Source organism: Camelus bactrianus, chromosome 17 (genome assembly GCF_048773025.1).
Source record: "Camelus bactrianus isolate YW-2024 breed Bactrian camel chromosome 17, ASM4877302v1, whole genome shotgun sequence".
Classification (NCBI taxonomy): domain Eukaryota; kingdom Metazoa; phylum Chordata; class Mammalia; order Artiodactyla; family Camelidae; genus Camelus; species Camelus bactrianus.
This window is the reverse complement of record NC_133555.1, coordinates 35,580,780-35,600,233: the sequence shown is the minus strand read 5'-3', so window position 1 is coordinate 35,600,233 and position 19,454 is coordinate 35,580,780. Positions and strand designations below refer to the sequence as shown.

Sequence of the window (19,454 nt, the reverse complement as noted above, 5' to 3'; positions counted from 1 at the left end):
ATATAATTTTATATTTTACTTTTTTCACAGAAGCATTCTTTCATGCTATTAAAAACTCTTTGAGGAGTCTGGTTAATGAGATGTCAGATGAAGTGTTGTACAGGGGAAAGTAGATTGTCTGCAACTTACTTTGAAATCCATTAGGTAAAAAAGATGGGTGGAGGGTGAAGAGAAAGATAGATACATGATGAAATACACATAGTAACATTAATTGTAGAATCAAGAGAGTTTTCACTATACAATTCTTTCAGTTTCTCTGAATGTTTGGAAATGTTCACAGGCTGGGGAAAAATTCTTCATGTGCATCTTTGTACTTTTCAAGGGCAGAGATAATAATTCACTTAGTGCCCTTTTCCTAATGTTGGCTACTGAAGGTGTAACCAAAAAAAAATTTTTTTTCTTTGTAAATTAGTGACACAATGAACATCTTTTTGTATAAATCTTTGTCCACATCTCTAAGTATTTCCTCAGGCTAGACCCCTAAAAACTTAATTTCTGACTCACCAGGAATAGGAATTAGGTGGCTGGAGGAAGGGGTCTCATACCTTGAGAATTTTGTATCTTTTGAATATATTACTTATCCAAAAACATGCAAATTTAACTATTTAAATAATTGCTATTTGGAGGGTCTAATGATTCTGTGTATAATTACATATCTTGGATGACTCGTGGTCAAACCATTATGATTGTGTATAAGCCACTGTGTTTCTTCTTTTTGGACTGTGCTCCTAGTCTTTGCCCATTACCCCCTATTTTATTTCTCTTCTATCTGCAGGTGCTCTTCCCTTGTTGAAGATCACATTCTGGCTTTGTATGATCTAGGGCAGGAGCTAGCATTAGATGGTCACCTGAGTGGGCGTAATTCCTCCTTTGGGGAGTCTGAAGTATTGGAGGTCTCTCGGTCCCGCAGAAGCATGTCTTTGACATCCCCATCCTTGGAGGATGGGGTCAGCTGGGACTTGGAGGCGGAAACTTCCAACTCCTTGCTCACAGGGCTGCTTGCACCTTCCTTTCTTGCTGAGGAGCTGGAAGGAGAAGGCAGAGAGACCCCAGGCTCAGTCATGCAGTGAGGGGTCTCCAGCGCTGAAGGGAGTGACCTCACTCATCACTCAAACACCAGAAGCCCCATCCCACTCAGGTCCTCTTAACCTAGGCCAAAAGGTAAAGAGTACAACCCTAAGCCATGCAGATGGGGAGGAAGAGAGCATCTCTCCCTTTTGTCAGAACAAGAAGCCTCCCTCCAGCAGTCTGGGCAGTAGACAACTGGGAAGAATGGGCAGTCTCCAGGTTTGAATGCATGACAACCTTTAGGGTGGGCAACAGGCTCTAAGGAGCATCATAGCTGCTGAGGTATTAGTCACACAGGCATCCCTGGGAAGAAGTGGCAGAGCCCCCACCCAGGGTGCATCTATCTGCGGACCAACAGTAAAGCAGGACACATCTGCCCTGCTGCTCTGACAAGTCCATGACCTGCTTCTCCCCGCCTCCATCAATGGTTCCAGGAAAGTAGCCATCCTCCCTCTCCAAGTGATGGCTCCCGAGATCCTCCCTCCCAGAGAGGCACATGCAGGCAGGACTGTACTGCAGGAAAGATGTCCACAGCTCTTCCCACTGTTTCTTTCTCTTTTCTTCTTGCAGCAAGTGTGGCTTAGGGGTCCAAGCCTCAATCCATCTATTACTGCACTGATTACCCAATGGCAGAACAGAGGGGGCGGGGCTGTGACTGCCCTTCCTGAAGAGGCAGTAGGAAGCCAAGGCATCCTGCTACCTGACCCCAGTCCTGCATGTGACAGTTTTCTTCTACAATCAGCTTTGGCCCATGACATTTTACAAGTGATAATAATGGTAACAACATATTTCTATTGAGTTCTTCCAAGTACAGGGACTGCATTTACTCACTTATCCTCACAACCACGCCAGTGACTTTGATGCTATTATTATTATTATTATTCCCATTTTAGGGATGAGGAAACAGAGGCAGAGAGGCTCTCCTGCCTCACACAAGGTGACCCCTTGGGTGAAAGAAGTACAGCACAGAGACAGGAGCCCAGGCATTACCTCCGGAGCTGGTGCTCTTGTCCACCACGACATTCCAGGGAGGCTGGCTCATTAAGGGAACATTGACCCTCTTCCCACCCTGCACCCACAAACAAGTCTTGCCTGAAAGGGGAATTGGGAGTTTTTAGGTGACAGGGGTGCCAATCAGCTGGGTCACAGAAGGAATTTGGTGGTGCAGGATGGGTTTCCACATGCAGTACCGGAGGGCGAGTGCTGGCAAGCTTCTCACTTCCGCTCTACCACTCCTCAGCAGTGTGACCTTGGGATGACTTCCCCTCTCTCAGCCCTGGCTTCCTCATCAGTAAAATGGAAACATCAACTCCCACCTCATGGAACTGCTGTGAGGATGACAGGTGATCAGCCCCACCCCTGGCTCCACAGATGCTGCTAGTACTGGCAGGAGTGACATCCATTGTGAGCAACCAGTAACTAAGATACCAGGAGGAAGGGAGGGACAGCTTTTGTCCTCCCCTTTACCAGCCAGGCAGGGCCAGGTGCTGAACAGCCAGAACAGCAAGAAGATCACTCACCTGAACTGCTCTTTGAATGTCTTCTTGGACTTGGATTTCTTCCCAGGTTTGGTAGAGAAAGGGGCAACTCCGAGTCCAAAGCCTTGCCCGTCAGGCTCGCCGACTAGGTGGCCGTCAACGTCTATGAGCCCTGCCTGAACAGAGGCCAGTTACAGGTCTGTGGGTTAGGTTAAGGGTGCAGGTCCCTGGGGGCCCAAGTCCAAAGGCTTAGGTGGGCATGTTCATCCCACACACTGCGATGTGGTTCCTGCTGATGTCAGCTGCAGTCTGTCCCCAGAAGAGCTGTCTCTGACCCCCTTCCCAATTGTCCACTTTCTACATCAACTTCTATCATGATCTGGTGTCTCATTCCATACACTGAGGCTCTTGAGGCCTGTTTCCAACCTACTCTGGGAACTGGTCTTGTCTCCAACTTATGGAGATCATTTTGAATTCATATGTGGTTTACTATTGCTTGAGTCCCCCATGCCCCTGGTGTTGCATCCCACATCTGCTCTAATGTAGGATCTGACTGCCTCTGGAAAGGTCTGGGAATGGAAAAATCTGTCCTCCTCCTGTCTCCTCTTGTTGGCAGGAGGTAACCGTGCTTACCTTCTGGACAGCAGAGATGGTTGCAAAGTCATTCTTGTCTACAAGGGTGTACTTTCTGCGCAAAGAGGATTCCACTTCCTGTTCCTGTTGTCTTGGGAGAGAGAGCAAAAGAACCCCTTACACCTGGGGCCATACTGAACCCACAGGGGCAAGAACCAAGTACTGGAGTTAGAAGTCCAGTGGCCCCTTGTGATGGAGCCACACCCCCCATCATGAACCAGACCAGACCAAATAAGCTCATTCTCAGCTCCCCACTCCCCAGTGCACATACCGTCCAGTCCCCAGACCTGCTGTGGCCACCCTGGGTGCCAGGCACAGTTGCTCTAAGACCTTTAATAAGGACTGTAAGCCTGCCTTGGGACCAGGCTTTCCCACCCATCTGTCTCTAAAAGCCCCCTCAGAACCACATGCCAGCTATCACGTGATACCACCCACTATGGGCCAGTCGGGCTACAGGTACATCTGTACTCAAATAAACCACAAATGCCTCCTGAGGTGGGGAGGGAGTGCAGGAAGTATTCAAAATACACTTCTCCAGCCATGCTCAGGACTGGCACTTCATAAAGACCTCCTGTCCAATTAACAAACTCAGGAAACCAGGGACAGCCTTCTCTCTGAGGAGCCGTGGAATGGAGGGCTGTCCTCCTCACTTCCCCCAGGGGAAGGGAAGGGCAGGAGGATCTGAGAGCTCAGGGGCAGAGACTGTCTGGGACACCAGGGGCCTGCATGTACCCAGAGGACTCGGATGTGACTCCTCACACACCAGAGAGAAGGTGGTGTACTTGGAGGCTAGCGCCCAGACCACAGGGAATAAAAATGGCAGCCTGATGTAGGAGTAGGGTGGATGGGTAGGTCCCTTACCTCAGAACCACCCGGAACTGGTTGAACACCTCTTGGATTTGTCTGAGGTTGATAATCTGGTAGTAAAGAAAGCAAGGCAGAGGTTAGACCAAGGGCACCATGGGACCGAGGCTGTGTCTGTGTTAGTAGAGAAACCAGGACTTTTTGGCTAATCCTTGGACCACCTGTCGTGAGAATGTGACATCTGAAAACAGCCCCTCAGCAAAGTGGCAATCAAGCCATCTTCAAGAACAGAGAAATACCTGATTAATAGTTTTAAAACTATTTACTGAGGCTATAAAAATCACCTTTTCTGAGTGAACATCTCTCTATACATTTAAAATGATTCTAGTTCTTGAAAATGCTAAGAAAAATTTTAAATAAAATTTATTGTCCTCCTGCTTCCAAAAGGTGCCATTATAAATCTTTCTGTGTGGGCACAGACACACACACACGTGTGGCTGGAGGAAGGCCATCAGCCTCCCTCTCAGCCCCGTAGCCTGCCAGTATTACCACAATGCCTCTGTCAGCTGGGGGCTGCCCTTGCTAGGAAGACCAGAAGAGGCTGCTCCTCAATTGTCCCAGGCCTGCCTTTTGCAGCGGCTCACGGTAACAGGCCAGGCCAGGGTCTGCCCATGAGCTCCCTGATGAGGGACTTGCTGGCCTGTGCTATAAAAACAGAATGCATCTTTCCACCTGAGAGCACTTCCCTGTGTGCTGTCTCCTCCTTGGCCTACTCCAGCATGGGCCCTGGGTCGGGGAGGGGGACAGTCTTCCTTATAGACAACCAGCATGACCATCATCCTTTACTGCCTTCACTCTGCCTGGCACAGCCAAGCACCTGAAATGCTACACCTCAGTTCATCCCCATTTGAAACTTTCCCTCCCCACTGCACAGGTCAGGCCACCAGAGTACACGAGGTTGAGCATTTTCCTGAGGTCACTCGGCAAGGAGACAGCTGAACTGGGATTTGAGCCAGGGTAGCCTGGCTCAAGGGTCTGCGCTTGTGCCCCGAGTGATGGACCCCCTCCAGTGTGTTCAAAGTTGTTTAAGGCCATTGGCCACTCTGTAGGGCACCCCTAGCCCTGCAACCCCAAAATGTGAATGCTGAGGCCTCAGTGGGCTGAAGAGCCCCTGAGGCCAGGAGTCCAGCACCACCTACCCTGCACCCCCTGTACCCACTCAATGTGAGGTTCTGAGGTTAGCAGGACATGCATCAGGGTGTGGCTGGGAGAGGGAGGCCCAGGCCAGCTGGGCATGGTGGTCCCAGGGAGGGGATCCTTACGTCAATCTCATCCAGCGTCCCCTCCAGGTACCTCCGCACCTGGGAGTTGATCTCAGCAATCTGAATTTCATCCATGGGGTCATAGTTCACAAGAGTGCGATTGGCCTTGGAGGAGAATAAGGAACATGGTAAGTTCCAAGCACTGGAGCCCAAGCAGGGAAGGCAGGGACCATCCTGAGAACCAAAGTAAGGAGATTGGGCACAGACTTTGGCCACCCAAGCTGGTGCCATTCCCTTCATCACCAGGTCCTGGTGGGGCCAGAACCACCAGCCAGGTACTCACTCAGGTCTGCAAGGGACAACCAAGTGGGGCAGGGAAGGAAAGGCTGCCCAACACAGGGCTTGCTACTCTAAGCAAGGGGGTTCTACTGGTTGAGTCTCAGCAGACTCTGTAGGATGAGGGTCACAGGAAGGAGGGGCTGCCTCTGCCTCATGGCTCCTCTGGACAGTAAGCATCAGCTCAGACAGCCTATTGGAGGACTTCTGCCCCCATCCACTGTCTTCATGGCTCCCTGCTGCTGCCCTTCCCCCACCAACTAGCCTGCTCCACCTCCCCTGACCTTCACCCATCATACTGTCTATCCTTGTACCCCTACCTGCCAGGCGTCTGGCCAGTGCCCCTCATCCCCCTGCCCATTGCCTGGCTCTGCTCCCTGACTATCTGACACCCACATCTTCCTGTTCTTCCAGTACCCCTGCCCTCCAGACATCCCTGGCCCCCAAGTCTCTCTTCCCCACCCCAATCTCCATTCCCTCAGTCTCCCTGTCTACTCAGCCCCTTTACCCATCTGGCCCCCTGTCCACCAAGTCCCTCTGCCTGCCCACCCCACTGCCAATCCAGCATCCATGCCTTGATGCCTTGCCCCCTCCCTACCTAGTCCTTCTGACCAACTGGTACCCTGACTACAGTTCCTCTAGCATTCCAGCCCCCGCCCTCCACCGTAACCTTTAGCCACTTACCAGGCTGTCATGGATGGCTAGCTCCTGCTTGAGCAATGCCAGCTCCTTCTCCAGGTTCTTGACCATTCGCTGCCAGGGAAACATATTAGGGTGGGGGGAACAGTGAGGACGGTCAGAGAGGCCACCTTGCCTCTCCCATATCACGTCTACAATTCCCCACACTGTGCTGGGACATCCTGGCCCTTCCTGGTAATCTATGGAGTGTGATCTCAGCATTTAAACAATTCCCTCCCCACTGGTGACTTTTCCCCAACTGGGTGAGTTTAGAGACTGAAGGGGTGGTCTCAGCAGTCCCCTGACCTCTGCCTTTTACCACACAGGAGACTGAGAACAGAGTGAGCACAGGCAGCCATGGGGCCACCTCAAATCCCAGCTCCCAGGAGCTACAAGATATTTTCTGTCCACCAGGGTAATGGCCCTCTCAGTGCAGCCCATGCATCCAGGATGCTTTCCACCCTTATCCTTCCCAATCACTGCACAACTATCACCGTTTCTTACTGATAATCAGGTATGCCACCTCCAATCTATTGCTGCTACAGACAGTGCTGCAAAACATCTTCGTACTTCTATCTTTGTGTCCTTATAGGTGCTCTACGAGGCTCTGTGTGGTCTGCCCCCTTACTCCTTTCCTACCTTCTCCTCCTGCTCACTCTACCCCCACCAGATTGGCACACTCCTGCCTCTGCATTCCCTGTTCCCTTTGCCTGAGACACTTTTCTCCCAGGTATTTCCATGGCTTACTCCCTCACCTCCTTCAAGTCTTTGTTCGAAAGCTTCTAAATTAGGCGCACCTCAGTCATCCCATGTCATACTGCAATCTCCTTACCACCCCCATGCCACTCTTTTTTTAAGTCTTGCTCTAATTTTTTTTCATAGCATACATCACCAACATACCCTAGAGCAGTTCTGTCTAAAAACTTGCTAGAATGATGGAAATGTTCTATATTTGTGCCACAAGCCACATAAAGCTATTGAACACTTAAAATGTGACTAGTATAAATAAAGAAGTGAGTTTGTAATTTTATTAACGTTAACTGATTTCAGTAGCCACATATGAGTAGCAACTACTGTATTGGACAGTGAAGCTCTAGAATTTATCTGTCTTGGTTTTAAGAAAAGTTATATATATATTTAAGGGGTATGACATGATGTTTTGATATACATGTATACAGTGAAATGATTATTGCAGTCAAGCTAATTAACATACCATCTCCTCATCTAGTTACCATTGTGTGTGTGGTAAGAGCATCTGAGATCTACTTTCTTAGCAAATTTTCAGCATAACGTACAGTGTTATTAACTATAGTCACCATGCTATACATAAGATCCCTCAAACTTACTCATCTTATAACTAAAAATTATACTCTTTGACCAACATCTCCCCATTTCTCAGCCTGTCCTGCTCCTGGTAACCACTGCTCTACTCTGTTTCTATGAATTTGAATTCTTTAGGTTCCAGACACAAGTGAGAGATTATGCAGTATTTTTTCTTTTGTGTCTGCCTTATTTCACTTGGCACAATGTCCTCTAGGTTCATCCATGTTGTCACAAATGGCAGGATCTAGAACTGACCTATTTCTTATGTTTATTATCTCTCCCTCTCCCACTCTCAGCAGACTGTCAGCTCTTCAAGGACAGAGGTTTGTATTTCTGTTGGTACACTCATGTATCCCAAGTACTTAAAAAAATGCCTGGCACATAGTAAGCACTCCGTAAATTTTAGCTGAATGAATAAATGACACATTTCTAGAAGCAGAATTGCTAAGTCATTTTGCAGTTGATGATACTGCCCTGGTGTCTTTCATATAAGAAGCACAAGGGACTTCATGCTGAGAACCTTCACTGTGAACAAAATGGCTTCTTTTAGTTGTCAAAAAAGGTCAGTTGAGGGGGCCCCGACAGCTAGTTCTCAGGCCTGGTGACCAAAGCATGACCAGTCTGTAGCAAGGGGTCTTGGTATCCTGGTGGCTCAGTGGCAAATCAGGGCACAAAGCCTGACTCAAGACACACAACTGGGGTCCAGATTCTCTGGACAGCCTCAAAATGGTCCTTCAGATGGACTTCCTAGAGGTGAGCAGGAGAGGCTTGGTGGCCAGCCCCATCTCCATCCCCTCCTCCCAGCTGAGGGATCTCAGCTCTAGAAAATGCACCATGCGCCAGCTAGGAAAAGTCTGGCTGTGCTGCTGGGGACCTCCTGCTGGATGACTCTGTCAAATGTGGCATGAGGAGCCAGGCTTAGACCTCTGGGCCAATCAGGTGATGTGTGGAAATGGGCCATCTGCTCCCATGGGTCACCAGCGTCCATGTTGCACCCTGAGAGCATGAAGACCACTCCTCCTACTGCCTGGTAGGCTTTGTGGCCTGAGGGGAGGGGATGGAGATGAGTAAGGGCTGGCCACCAAACCATGGGGTTAGATCCACAGAGCCCCAGGGGCTGTTACTTTCCTTCAGGATTTAGAATCTGGAAAGTTTAGGAGTTTGTCATGGGTTTAGGCCACACATCTGCTCCTCTCCAGTAACTACTCCATAAGTTTCTTAAAGGAAACCCAAGTTATTGGTGTGTTTTTACTTTACTAGATGTTGCCAAAATACTCTCCAGAGTGGCTGTTGATTACACTTTGACCAGGAATAAATAAGCATTCCTGTTTCTGCACATACCCACCACTGTTTTGCATTGTCAGAAAATTTCTAATTTTTGCTAGTCTGAGGGTGGAATTCCACTAAGGTTTTAATTTGCATTTCCCTAGTTAATGGTGATGCTCAGCATTCCCTCTGATTGGTCAGCTCTGTTTGCTGGGAGGGATCACTCCAACTGGGAGGAAAGAGGTTCTGTAGTGACCCAGCTAGATGAGTCTGAGAGATGGTCCACACCGATTTAGCTCAGAAACAGTTAGCTCTATACAGAAACCGATGGTACGCAGAGGTCTTGAAGCCCCATATAAAAACTGAGTGGGAGCTCTTTCACCTTTGTGGCAGCCTCCAAGGGGGTCTTCAGGGTCTCCGAACACTGGCCCATCCCATAGTGGAAAGGAAGTGAGCCAGGATTGCATGGGTATCTTTGGTTGAGGCAAGAAAGGAAGCCAGGCTCGTGTGATCCAGGCACCAAACCCATACACCTCCCCCACAGTGAGATGACTGCCCATAAGCCCCTTCATACCTCAGCGTCATACTTTTCATTGATGGCAGGTTCAGTGGTGACCAGCTTCATCCTGCTGGCGAACCGCAGTGAAGACAACTGAAAAACAGATCAGACCTGTGTTCTTGGCCAGTTACTGATGAGTAGAGATATTTGCAAAACAGGTAAAAGGAGCCCACTAGGAAAGACAAATCCCTGCACAGAGGCATGCTCCACAGTGGACTGAGGGGTCCCCTGAGTCCATGGAATGACGTCTGGGGGGTCCTGCCTGAGTCCCTCTCAGGGCACAGGCAGTCAGGTGTAATTATGGCTGGGAGCCCAGCAGGCAACCACAGAAGCAGGCACTTGGGAAATGGCCTCATTGCACTAATGTCCCATGAGGAGTGGAGGGCTGCTCCCTGGCAGCAAGGAGCAGCCAGTGGTGGCAAGAGGCAGGCCTCACACCATGCTGGGCTGACTCCATCATACACACATGCAGTGAGTGTCACTGCATAAAGCAACACAAACCATGACAAACAGTTTGAAGGTTTTCAAACATTTGTAGAAGAGAACCATGAGCTTCCACACCCCTGGTATGCCTTTATCCCAAACCCCTGAAACCTCTCCAGCAGCATCTTGGGGCTCTGTAGGCTCAGTCCCGAGCAGGATCCCCAGTGGCATTGGGACAAGACTCTGGGGACGGCAAGAACTAGGAGAGTTGCTTCCTGTCTGGTGACATCTCAGGGGATAAGGGGATAGAGGGTCTTCAATGGTCTTGGAGAACATATTTCTTAAGCAGGCACCTAGGAGGCCCAATATTCACATGAGTTCAGTGAACTCTTGGGGTTCACTTGTGCTTTGCTGTACTGAGACCAGTAGGGTCCTGAAGCCTTCCTCTGGGGATGCTGTCTGCATGTCAGCTGAGCTACCCTCCTCCCTGGCCTCTCAAGTCCCAGGGTGTGTGGCAGAACTCCCCCTGGAAGCCAGGATGGTCCCTAATGCACAAACCTGGGTGGCGATGCAGGAGCATTTTGTTCTGCAGTGTCCCTAGAAATGACCTGTTTCACCTAAGTGGATTCTCCAGATGACTTAAGTTTGCCCTGAATGCCCACATTTGAGCAAAATGTCTAGGGAGAGCTTTCAAATCTATCTTACTTATGAAGGGTACGGAGGAGAGGCAGGGAGCCCCAGACTGAGTGCCCAGCTGTGTGGACTCACCTGTGTCACTGCCTCAACCAGAATTCCTGCCTCTGGTTCCCGTAAGCTTCTTCTCTCCCCAGATCACCTGTGCCCTGATGCTGGGTTAATCTCTCTGAGTCACAATGCTGGCCACAGTCCTAACCCACTCAAACCCTGTAACAACCCCAGCCACCTGCAAGAGAACAGCCAAGGCCTCAGCCTGGCCACCAGGGCACATCCAGCCCCTCTACCTTCTTCTTCTTCCTCCCCTTCCTGAGCTCCCCACTGCAGTGGCCAGATGTTCCTGGCACGGGCCACACTTTCAGGCCCACAGTTTCCTCTGCCAGGAACATCTCTGCTTTCCCTACCACCGAGCCAGCTCAGTGCCCAAGCTTCAAGAAAAATGCCCCCTCCTCTGAAGGACTCCTCCATCTGGGCCTCTCTAACTACTTAGGGCCAATGTTGGGGACTCCAAGGCCTAAGGCCACATATGCCTCATCTCTACTGAGCTGCTCCCCCCACTGCTTTGCACACGGCAGGTGTTCGACCCCTTTCTGCTCACACCAGCCTTATAACCCCAGTCTGGAATCCTGAGTTGTTTCCAAGATTTTTAAACATGTGATTATGAAGAATGGGGAATCAGCTATCCTCCTTGATTCCAATTCCCAGGAGTAGCACCCCTGAAAGCATGGTCCTTGCCCCACAAAGCTGGCTCTCAGCCTTCTCTCCTCACACTAGCCCCCACACTGAGCTTGCCTCCTGCCTTGCCTCTTCCTCAACATAGCTTCTGCCCCTTGGTACTTGCATCCTGGCTGGGCCCCCCTCAGCAATTTTGGCTCAGACCCATCCCCTGGGTCCCTCCACCCTTAACAAAGTCTATGGCTGCTGTGCCAGCTTACCCAGCCCTCACACTCATGAGGAAGGGTTATAACCCTGCTGAATTGGCTGTCTTTACATACCGTCTCTTCTAACTGGGCGGCTTCTCCATAGATGTTTGTCACGAGGACCAAATTGCAGTTTCCCCCTGCAGAAAACAGGACACAGAAGGGCCATGAACCATGTGGACTTTCTGCCAAGAGATTTCTCTGAGGCTAGTGGGGTCTATTACAATCTGAATGTTTGTGTCCCCTCAAAATTCATATGTTGAAGTCCTAACCCCCAATGTGATGGTATTTGGAGGTGAGGCCTTCAAGAAGTAATTAAGTTTAGATGAGGTCATAAGGGTGGAGCCCCATGATGGGACTACTGCCTTATGAGAAGAGCTCTGTGTCTCTTTCTGGTCTCTCTTTTCTTTCTCTCTCTCTCTCTCTACCATGTGAAGACACAATGAGAAAGCAGCCACCTAGAGACCAGGAAGAGAGTTCTCACCAGGAACCATTCCCGCCAGACCTTGATCTGGGACTTTCAGCCTCCAGACCTGTGAGAAATAGACGTCTGTTGTTTAAGCCACCCAGTCAGTGGTATTTTGTTATAGCAGCCTGAGTTGACTGAAACAGGGTCAGAGAGGACATGTGCAAGCATGCACGTGGCTGGGAGGCAAGTGGAGGAGGGAGAGAAGAGGGAGAGGCTGCTGTCTGTACCTAAAAGGAGAGCCAGGGGAATGGCAAGGAGAAATGGCCTGGGGCAGGGCAGAGGGCTTTGGGCCAGGGCTTTGCTCAGAGGGGCACTCAGTTAATAATCACACACCAACTATGTGTCATCAGGCCCAACACGAAAGCCTGGGAACCCAAGGATGACAGGACACAGCCCCAGCTCCTCAATCGGAGGCTGTAGGGAAGGGAAGACATCATGGGAGAGGCCCTCTACCTGGGTCTTCAAAACAATGAAGGATTCTGTCAGCTGGTTCAGGGATGAGGGGAGATGATAAGGTATTCCCAGTAGAAGCAAAAGCTTAAGCAAAGATTCTGAGGAGTGAACAGAATGGCATGCTGTGGGTGACATCAGAGGGCACTATGCTTGATTCTGCCTTTTCAAGTGTGTCTAAGGTCACTGTGAAAGGCTGCAGGTAAGTCCACGCCACCAGGAGGGAGCAATTCCATTATCACCAGTAGCAGATGTGGCAGACCTGTCCCTCCTCCCTGGGCACCAACCACACCCTCACCTAACGAGTCCTTCAGGGCGTGGGTGAGCTTGCACTGCCGGAAGGGGATGTGGTCTCGCTTCTGGTCCCCAAGGGCAATGATGGCCTGCTCCAGGAATGACAGCGACTTGTTGATGTAGGTGGCTTCCTTCAGGACTCGGCCCTCTGACTACAAACCAAAGGTCAGTTCCTCTTCAGACCAACTGGAGAGGCTGCCCCACAAAGAACACTGCAGGTCTGTGGGTAGGCCAGAGCCTCCTTCCCAGAACCAGGGTCTTCTCTCACTGTCATGAGATTGTATTCCATCTTGGGCTAATACAAACCCTCACAGGAACATTCACGCAAATACTCATGTGAATGCTCATGCGAATATTAATACTTATGTGAATATTCATATGGATACTCACTTAAGAGTCACACTAAATGAATGCACATGGGTATATTTGTGTAGACACTTGAGCAAATAATCCTGGCAACTTACAAACATTCATACAATACATAAACGCATTCATATGAATACACATAGGAATGCTCATCTGAATGCTCTTGTGAATGCTTATGCTAATACACTCATCTGAATACTTATGTAAGATGAAATACTTATGCAAATATTCATCATGTGAAACTCACACTCACACAGAAAAATGCTAACATGAGCATGGAGCATTTACTGAGCTCTGCCTGAGTGCTAGGTCCTTGCTAAGAATTTAGGAGCCATCATCTTATTCAATGTTCACAAAAATCCTGTCAGGTAGGAGCTGCCTCTCTGATGCAGCTGTTTCACTACTGCCAGTTCTGTCCCTCCAGCTCCACTGCGCCTAGCTCAGGACTGTGCTCACAAATGCCCAGTGAGTGATAGCCCACATGCACAGGCACTAAGTTGGAAACCAGGCCATGGCTTGTCTTGTTAAGGAAGAACTTCCTGCTCCCCACTTACCCCAGACTTCCCCAGCCTTTCCGAGCCTGCTAGATCCACCAAGTTGATTTTGGAAGTGATGTACTTTTCATTTGATAAGGTCCGCGAATGGGCCTATGAAACACCCAAACAGAGGTTAGACTGCCACAGTGAGCAGGTCACAAGGGGATCAACTGCCCCTCCCAGGCTATTCAAAGAGCCTGAACCTACCTCCATGTAGATGGTGAAAATGCAGTGTGACCTAGATGAGCTCTTGTTCATTGTGTGGGAAGCTATAATCCTGTTGGTCTCTCCCTGAAGAAAAGGGAAAACACAGACGTTTTGAAAAATTAAAATAATAAGGCATGGGGGGAAGGTATAGCTCAAGTGGTAGAGCGATGCTTAGCATTCAGGAGGTCCTAGGTTCGATCCCCAGTATCTCCAATAAATAGCCTTACTTACCTCCCCCTCCCCGAAAGAACCCAAAAAACAAACAAAACAATAAAATAATAAGCTACTGGGGTCATTTTTCAACCATATACAAGTGATCTTTGTATCACTGCAATCAGCCAGGCCTTCCAGGCGAATCTCATTTATAAACTAGTAGAAGAGAAGACAAGTTGGAGTCCAGTCCTGCACTTTCACTTCCTGCTAGAGATGTATGAATTTATACAGCTTTCTGAAAAGCAAAGTGGCAGTAAGAATTAAGAGTCTTAAAAATGTTCATGAATACTGAATCATAACCAACCTACATATCCAACAACTAGGGAATGATCTATCTGTACATGGAATGTTATGTAACCAGGAGAATGTTGATAGTTTTTAACAACGGAAAATGCAGAATCATAGCAAACTGACTTCAACAGCACAGTAAAAGAACTGTACACTACAACAAAGTGGCGTTTATCTCGGGATGCAAGGATGCTTTGACATATGCAAATCAGTCAATGTGGTACACCTCAGTAACACAATGAAGGATAAAATCCTATGATGGTACAATCTAAGGAATACAAAAGCAATCACAGAAGAAAGAATAAACAAATGCTACTACCAAGATGTTTATAATGGTCACTTCTGAGTTTGGGGTTTATAAGTAATATTTTTATGTATACAGGTTTGTGCTTTCATTTTTTTTTTACAGTGGGTGTGTATTAATTTTGAAAATTAGGAAAAATCAATATTTGTATTTTTAAAGGGACAGCAGGTCCTTGCCTCTAAATCACAGGATTGGGCACTATGACCACAATACACTTAAAAGGAGATATGGCAGAAAGGGCTGTTCTTAGAGAAAAAGATCCTTGTGGGAGGGACTCCCTCCTCCTTATAGGCCCCTGGGAAATGCTGTGAACAAGCTCCAAATCAGTGATGCCACATTCCTCTCCCCATCCTCCTTCAAAGAGGAAGGGAGGCCTTGGACTTTGGAGCGGGCCTGGCTGACCCCCAGGCTCTATCTCTATAGCCTCTCACTGTCTACTTGTCTTTCAGATTCACTGACATCTGCCAAGAGTTGCAGGGCTCACTTCACCTTTATCCTTTAGTCCTCTCTTTCTGAAGTACCCTCTTTGCTTGTCTTTCTGGCTTCTAATTAAGCAAACTCTGGAGGCCAGAGAAGTGCCTTTTCCTCCACAAAGAGTCCCTTGCTGGCTGTCCCCACCCTGGCCACATCCATCCAGGTGTCTGTCACTCCTGGAGCACAGCTCACACTATGTCCTGGTTGTCACTGGTTTCCCTCCCACCCTTCCCTGTTCAGTAGTGAACTCCTTACGACTCCCATTTAACCTTCCACCATCATTGCCCAGCAAGGATGTGGCCCTTGAGGAATTACTGTTGCAAACAAAATGCCTGGTTCAATTCTAAATATGAGTGCTTGAGCAGTACCAGTCATGCTTTTGAACAGCATCCACTGAGCACTTATTTTATGCAAGGCCCTGTGGTCGATGCTCAAAGTGCCTGATCCCATTTGGTGTAGTCACTATGGAAAACAGTATGGAGGTTCTTCAAAATTTTTTAAGTAGAACTACCATATGATCCAACAATTCCACTTCAGGATATTTATAAAATAAATGAGTCACAGGGATGTGTGTACAGCATGGTGACTATTAATAATACTGTATTGCATATTTGAAAGTCACAAAGAGTTGCTCTTAAAAGTTCTCATCACACACAAAAATAATGTGTGACTATGTATGGTGACAGATGTTAACTAGGCTTATTGTGGTCATCATTTTGCAGTGTATATAAATATTGAATTATGTTGTACACTTGAATCTAATATAATGTTACAAGTCAATTATAAAAATACTTGATCCCATCTGATTCTCATAACAACCCTTGGGATAATGATAGGTTAAAAAAAAAGTGTCTCCACTTTTACAGATGAGCAAACTGGGGCTTGGAGAGATTCATGGTTTGCTCAACACTAAGGCTTCAGAGCTTGAAAGAAATCTGGACTTGAGCCTAGGTTCCCCAATTCCAAGCCCTACACCTTTTGCACTGTATCTCAGCCCAAAACTTAAAGGGGCTTCTCGCAATACAAGGGACTAAGTGTTCAGAAACCTTCCTACTGCAAATCACCTAAAAATAGTAGACAGAATATTTTAAACTTCCTTTTGAATGCATGGCTGAGATTGCAAGAAAGTAAGGCAAAATACCTAGGGGCCAGACACAAAGCAGAAGCAGGAATCCAGGAATTATAAACAAGAACCAATGTTCTTAATGTCTTGAGAGCAACCTGCAAACTGGGTGTTGTCAGACATTCCTTGCTGAATTTCTTGGTGTTTCTCTGAGCAATGAAATTGACCTGTTATAAAGATAGAGAAAATCTCCTCTTTCTCCCAAAGCTCTTCACATTCTGAAGGTGGTAGACCTGGAGCCACCTGTCTCCTTCCCCATCTCCCTCCACTTCCATCCCTCTACCCAAGCTGTCTGCTCCAATACAAAGGGTAATAAAATCTTTCTTCCTCCTTCAGAGCCAAATGCTTAACTTTCAGTGCAGAGGCCTTCCCCTCCTTTCCCAAGAGAGAATTTACTTACATTCCAAAATAAACCACACGCTCTCTCTCATTCTCCCCTTTTGTCCCTATCTGCCCCTCTCCACCTCCAATCTCTCTCTATCCCCACAGAGGAGAAGAGAAGTAAATGTAGCAGCTCCTATATAAACCCTGAGATTCACAATTTTGAAATTCCTCTCCAGTAAGATAGACACCCCCTCCCTTCTGTAAACATATGTGACATCTGCCTTCACTGTGTTGCTCTATGGGGACCTGGGGTGTAGGAAACTGTGCTACAGTATTATTAAAACCACTGCGACCACTGTGAGGCTGAGTAATAAAGGTCTGATTTCTGATTCAGAGGCCTGGTGTTTCTAGGTGTCTTTGTCTATCTGTGCATGTGTGTGTGTGTACATGTCTTTGTGGGAGGGGTCCTTCACAGGTTTGGACTCAACACCGTGTAATGTAACTATGCAGATGAAGTCAGAAAAAGGTTTGGATCTACCCAAGGAAAAGTGTCTGCTAACCCATGTCCCTGAAGTCTATAACTTTTAGCAAAGGGGAAATAGAGGAAAATCTGCTGCAGAAAGTGGAAAGGAGGGAAACTATTTCAGCACTGGCATTATCTCTGGACAGAACAGGAAATATATACATATATATATATATTCCAAGAATTTACAATCACAGCCTCAACCAAACATGAGATTGGGGCACAAGTATATACTACTTTAAAGTTCTGATAACCTTAAAATAAACATCTGATTTAAAAAGGCCCTGGATTGGGAATGTCCCCAGGCACCTGAAAGAAAAATCTTCTCTAAAGTAACATATTCTCAACCCAAGCATCAAAGAAGACCCACTAATAAAGGTCCAAGGGAGTAGAGCTTATAATCAAATCACAAAACATAGATGGAAACAAGGTACCATAAGCAAGAATCAGAAAGAATATCTGCAGAAGTGACTCTCAGAATGTTAAGATAGTGGAATTATTAGGTAAAGAATATAAAATAAGTATGTTTACCATGTTTAAAGAAATAAAGGAATCAAAAACACAGGAAATGAACAAAATTCTATAAAATAACTAGCAAGGTTTATAAAGAACAACATAGAACTTTTGGAAACGACAAAATAGAATACTTTAAATTAAAGAGAAGATTAAATACTAATCTGCAGAAGAGAGAATAAGGAAAATAGAAAATAAATCTGAAGAGATTACCGTTCTGCTTTCTGGTTCCATGTGGAAGAAACTTGAAAGTCATCACTTTATCCTAACAACAAGTAAAAAGCTAAACACACTGAAAAATCAACAACCCTTCTTAAATCTGTAAGAGAAATGAGGTCACAGGGCAAATCGCTGACAAAATTGCAGAGACAGACAGGCAGATACAGAGAATGACATCTCAGACCAGAACTGTCCATGGGAACTTGTGTTAAGAATTTCCTTTTATCCAGTACTTTATGTCCAGCTATCAAGAAAAAATTACAAGACAGCAACAGCAGAATACACATTCTTCTCAAGTTGACATGAAACATCACTAAGATAGACCATATTTAGGGCCATGAAACACACCTTAACACATTGAAGCGAATAGAAATCATACAATGTCTGCTCTTAGACAATAATGGAATTAAACTAGAAACCAATAACAGAAATATAATTAGATAATTTCAAAACATCTGAAGATTAAATGATACATTTCTAAATAACACACGGGTCAAAGAAGAAATCTCAAGAGAAATATTTTGAACTAAATGAAAATAAAAACATGACATCAAAGTTTGTGGGATGCCATGAAAGCAGTGCTTAGAGGGAAATTACACTGCTGAATGCATGTATTAGAAAAGAAGAGTGCTTGCTTAGGCAGCACATACACTAAAATTGGAACCATACAGAGATTAGCATGGTCCCTGCACAAGGATGACACCCAAATTCATGAAGTATTCCATATTTTTAAAAAGAAAAAAAAAGATCTAAAAATCAATCATCTAAGTTTCCATCACAGGAAATCAGAAAAAGAAGAAGTTAAATCCAAAGTAAGCTGAAGAGAAGAAATAATAAAAATTAGAGCAGAAATCAATGAAACTGAAAATAGGAAATCAATAAAGAAAATCAATGAAACCAAAACCTGACCCTTTAAAAAGACAAATAGAATTGGTAAGCCTCCCCAGGCCAACTAAGAGAAAAAGACAACATAAATCACTAATATCAGAAATCAAAGAGGGGATATCATTGCAGATCCCATGGATATTAAAAGGATAATATTATGAAAAAGTGTAAGCCCACAAATTTGATAACCTAGATGAAATGGACCAACTCCTTGAAAGACATCATCTGCCAAAACTCGCAGAAGGCATAGACAACCTGAACAGACCTGTATCTATTAAAGAAATAGAATTAATAATTAATAACCTTCCAAAATAGAAATCACAGGCCCAGATGGATTTACTGGTGAATTCCACTGAACTTTTAAGTTAGAGATAAAAGGATAAATAACAAGAAAGAAAGGTTAAGAGACATGGAGAACAGAGTGAAGAAGACAGAAGTCTGTTTAATCATAATTCCAGAAGGAGATAATTGGGATAAAAAAGGACGAAGTAATATTCAAAAGAATTATGGCTGAGATTTTTTTCAGTTGATAGAAAAGACATGAATCCTCAGATTCATGAAGTATAACAAATCACAAGAAAGATTGCTTCCCATCAGTGACTGAATATAGCAGGGATACTAATACAGATCTGTTCTTACTTGGCCAACTTTGGCTCAAAGATTCCCAACTTATTTACACTGAACCTTCTTTACACCGCATGGCAGTCTAGGATGCTTCTACCCAACTTTCCCTCCCTTCACTTGAGGTAAGACTAGCATCATGGCTTGATGGTTATCCAGCCTTACCTGGCTCCCTTCCTACTTCCTTGACACACAAATTTCC

At 46.5% G+C, this 19,454-nt stretch overlaps 1 protein-coding gene and 1 non-coding gene across 7 annotated transcripts in view; one reads left to right on the top strand and one right to left on the bottom strand.

Moving 5' to 3' along the window:
• Window positions 1–19,454, bottom strand: part of KIF9 (kinesin family member 9) — a 41,062-nt gene that overhangs the window by 9,383 nt on the left and 12,225 nt on the right. For all 6 annotated transcript variants that reach the window (XM_010959946.3, XM_045520630.2, XM_045520621.2 and 3 more), the window contains 11 exons: window positions 13,766–13,849; window positions 13,577–13,669; window positions 12,661–12,808; window positions 11,519–11,583; window positions 9,423–9,500; window positions 6,266–6,334; window positions 5,306–5,410; window positions 4,041–4,096; window positions 3,180–3,270; window positions 2,589–2,722; window positions 849–1,025 (listed from right to left, as the gene is read on the bottom strand). In XM_010959946.3, coding sequence (XP_010958248.2) covers window positions 849–1,025; window positions 2,589–2,722; window positions 3,180–3,270; window positions 4,041–4,096; window positions 5,306–5,410; window positions 6,266–6,334; window positions 9,423–9,500; window positions 11,519–11,583; window positions 12,661–12,808; window positions 13,577–13,669; window positions 13,766–13,849 — 1,100 coding nt within the window. The remainder of the gene's footprint in view (window positions 1–848; window positions 1,026–2,588; window positions 2,723–3,179; window positions 3,271–4,040; window positions 4,097–5,305; window positions 5,411–6,265; window positions 6,335–9,422; window positions 9,501–11,518; window positions 11,584–12,660; window positions 12,809–13,576; window positions 13,670–13,765; window positions 13,850–19,454) is intronic.
• On the top strand, window positions 18,374–18,477 carry LOC123618405 (U6 spliceosomal RNA). Its single transcript, XR_006726831.1, has one exon. It is a non-coding gene; the product is annotated as a U6 spliceosomal RNA (small nuclear RNA).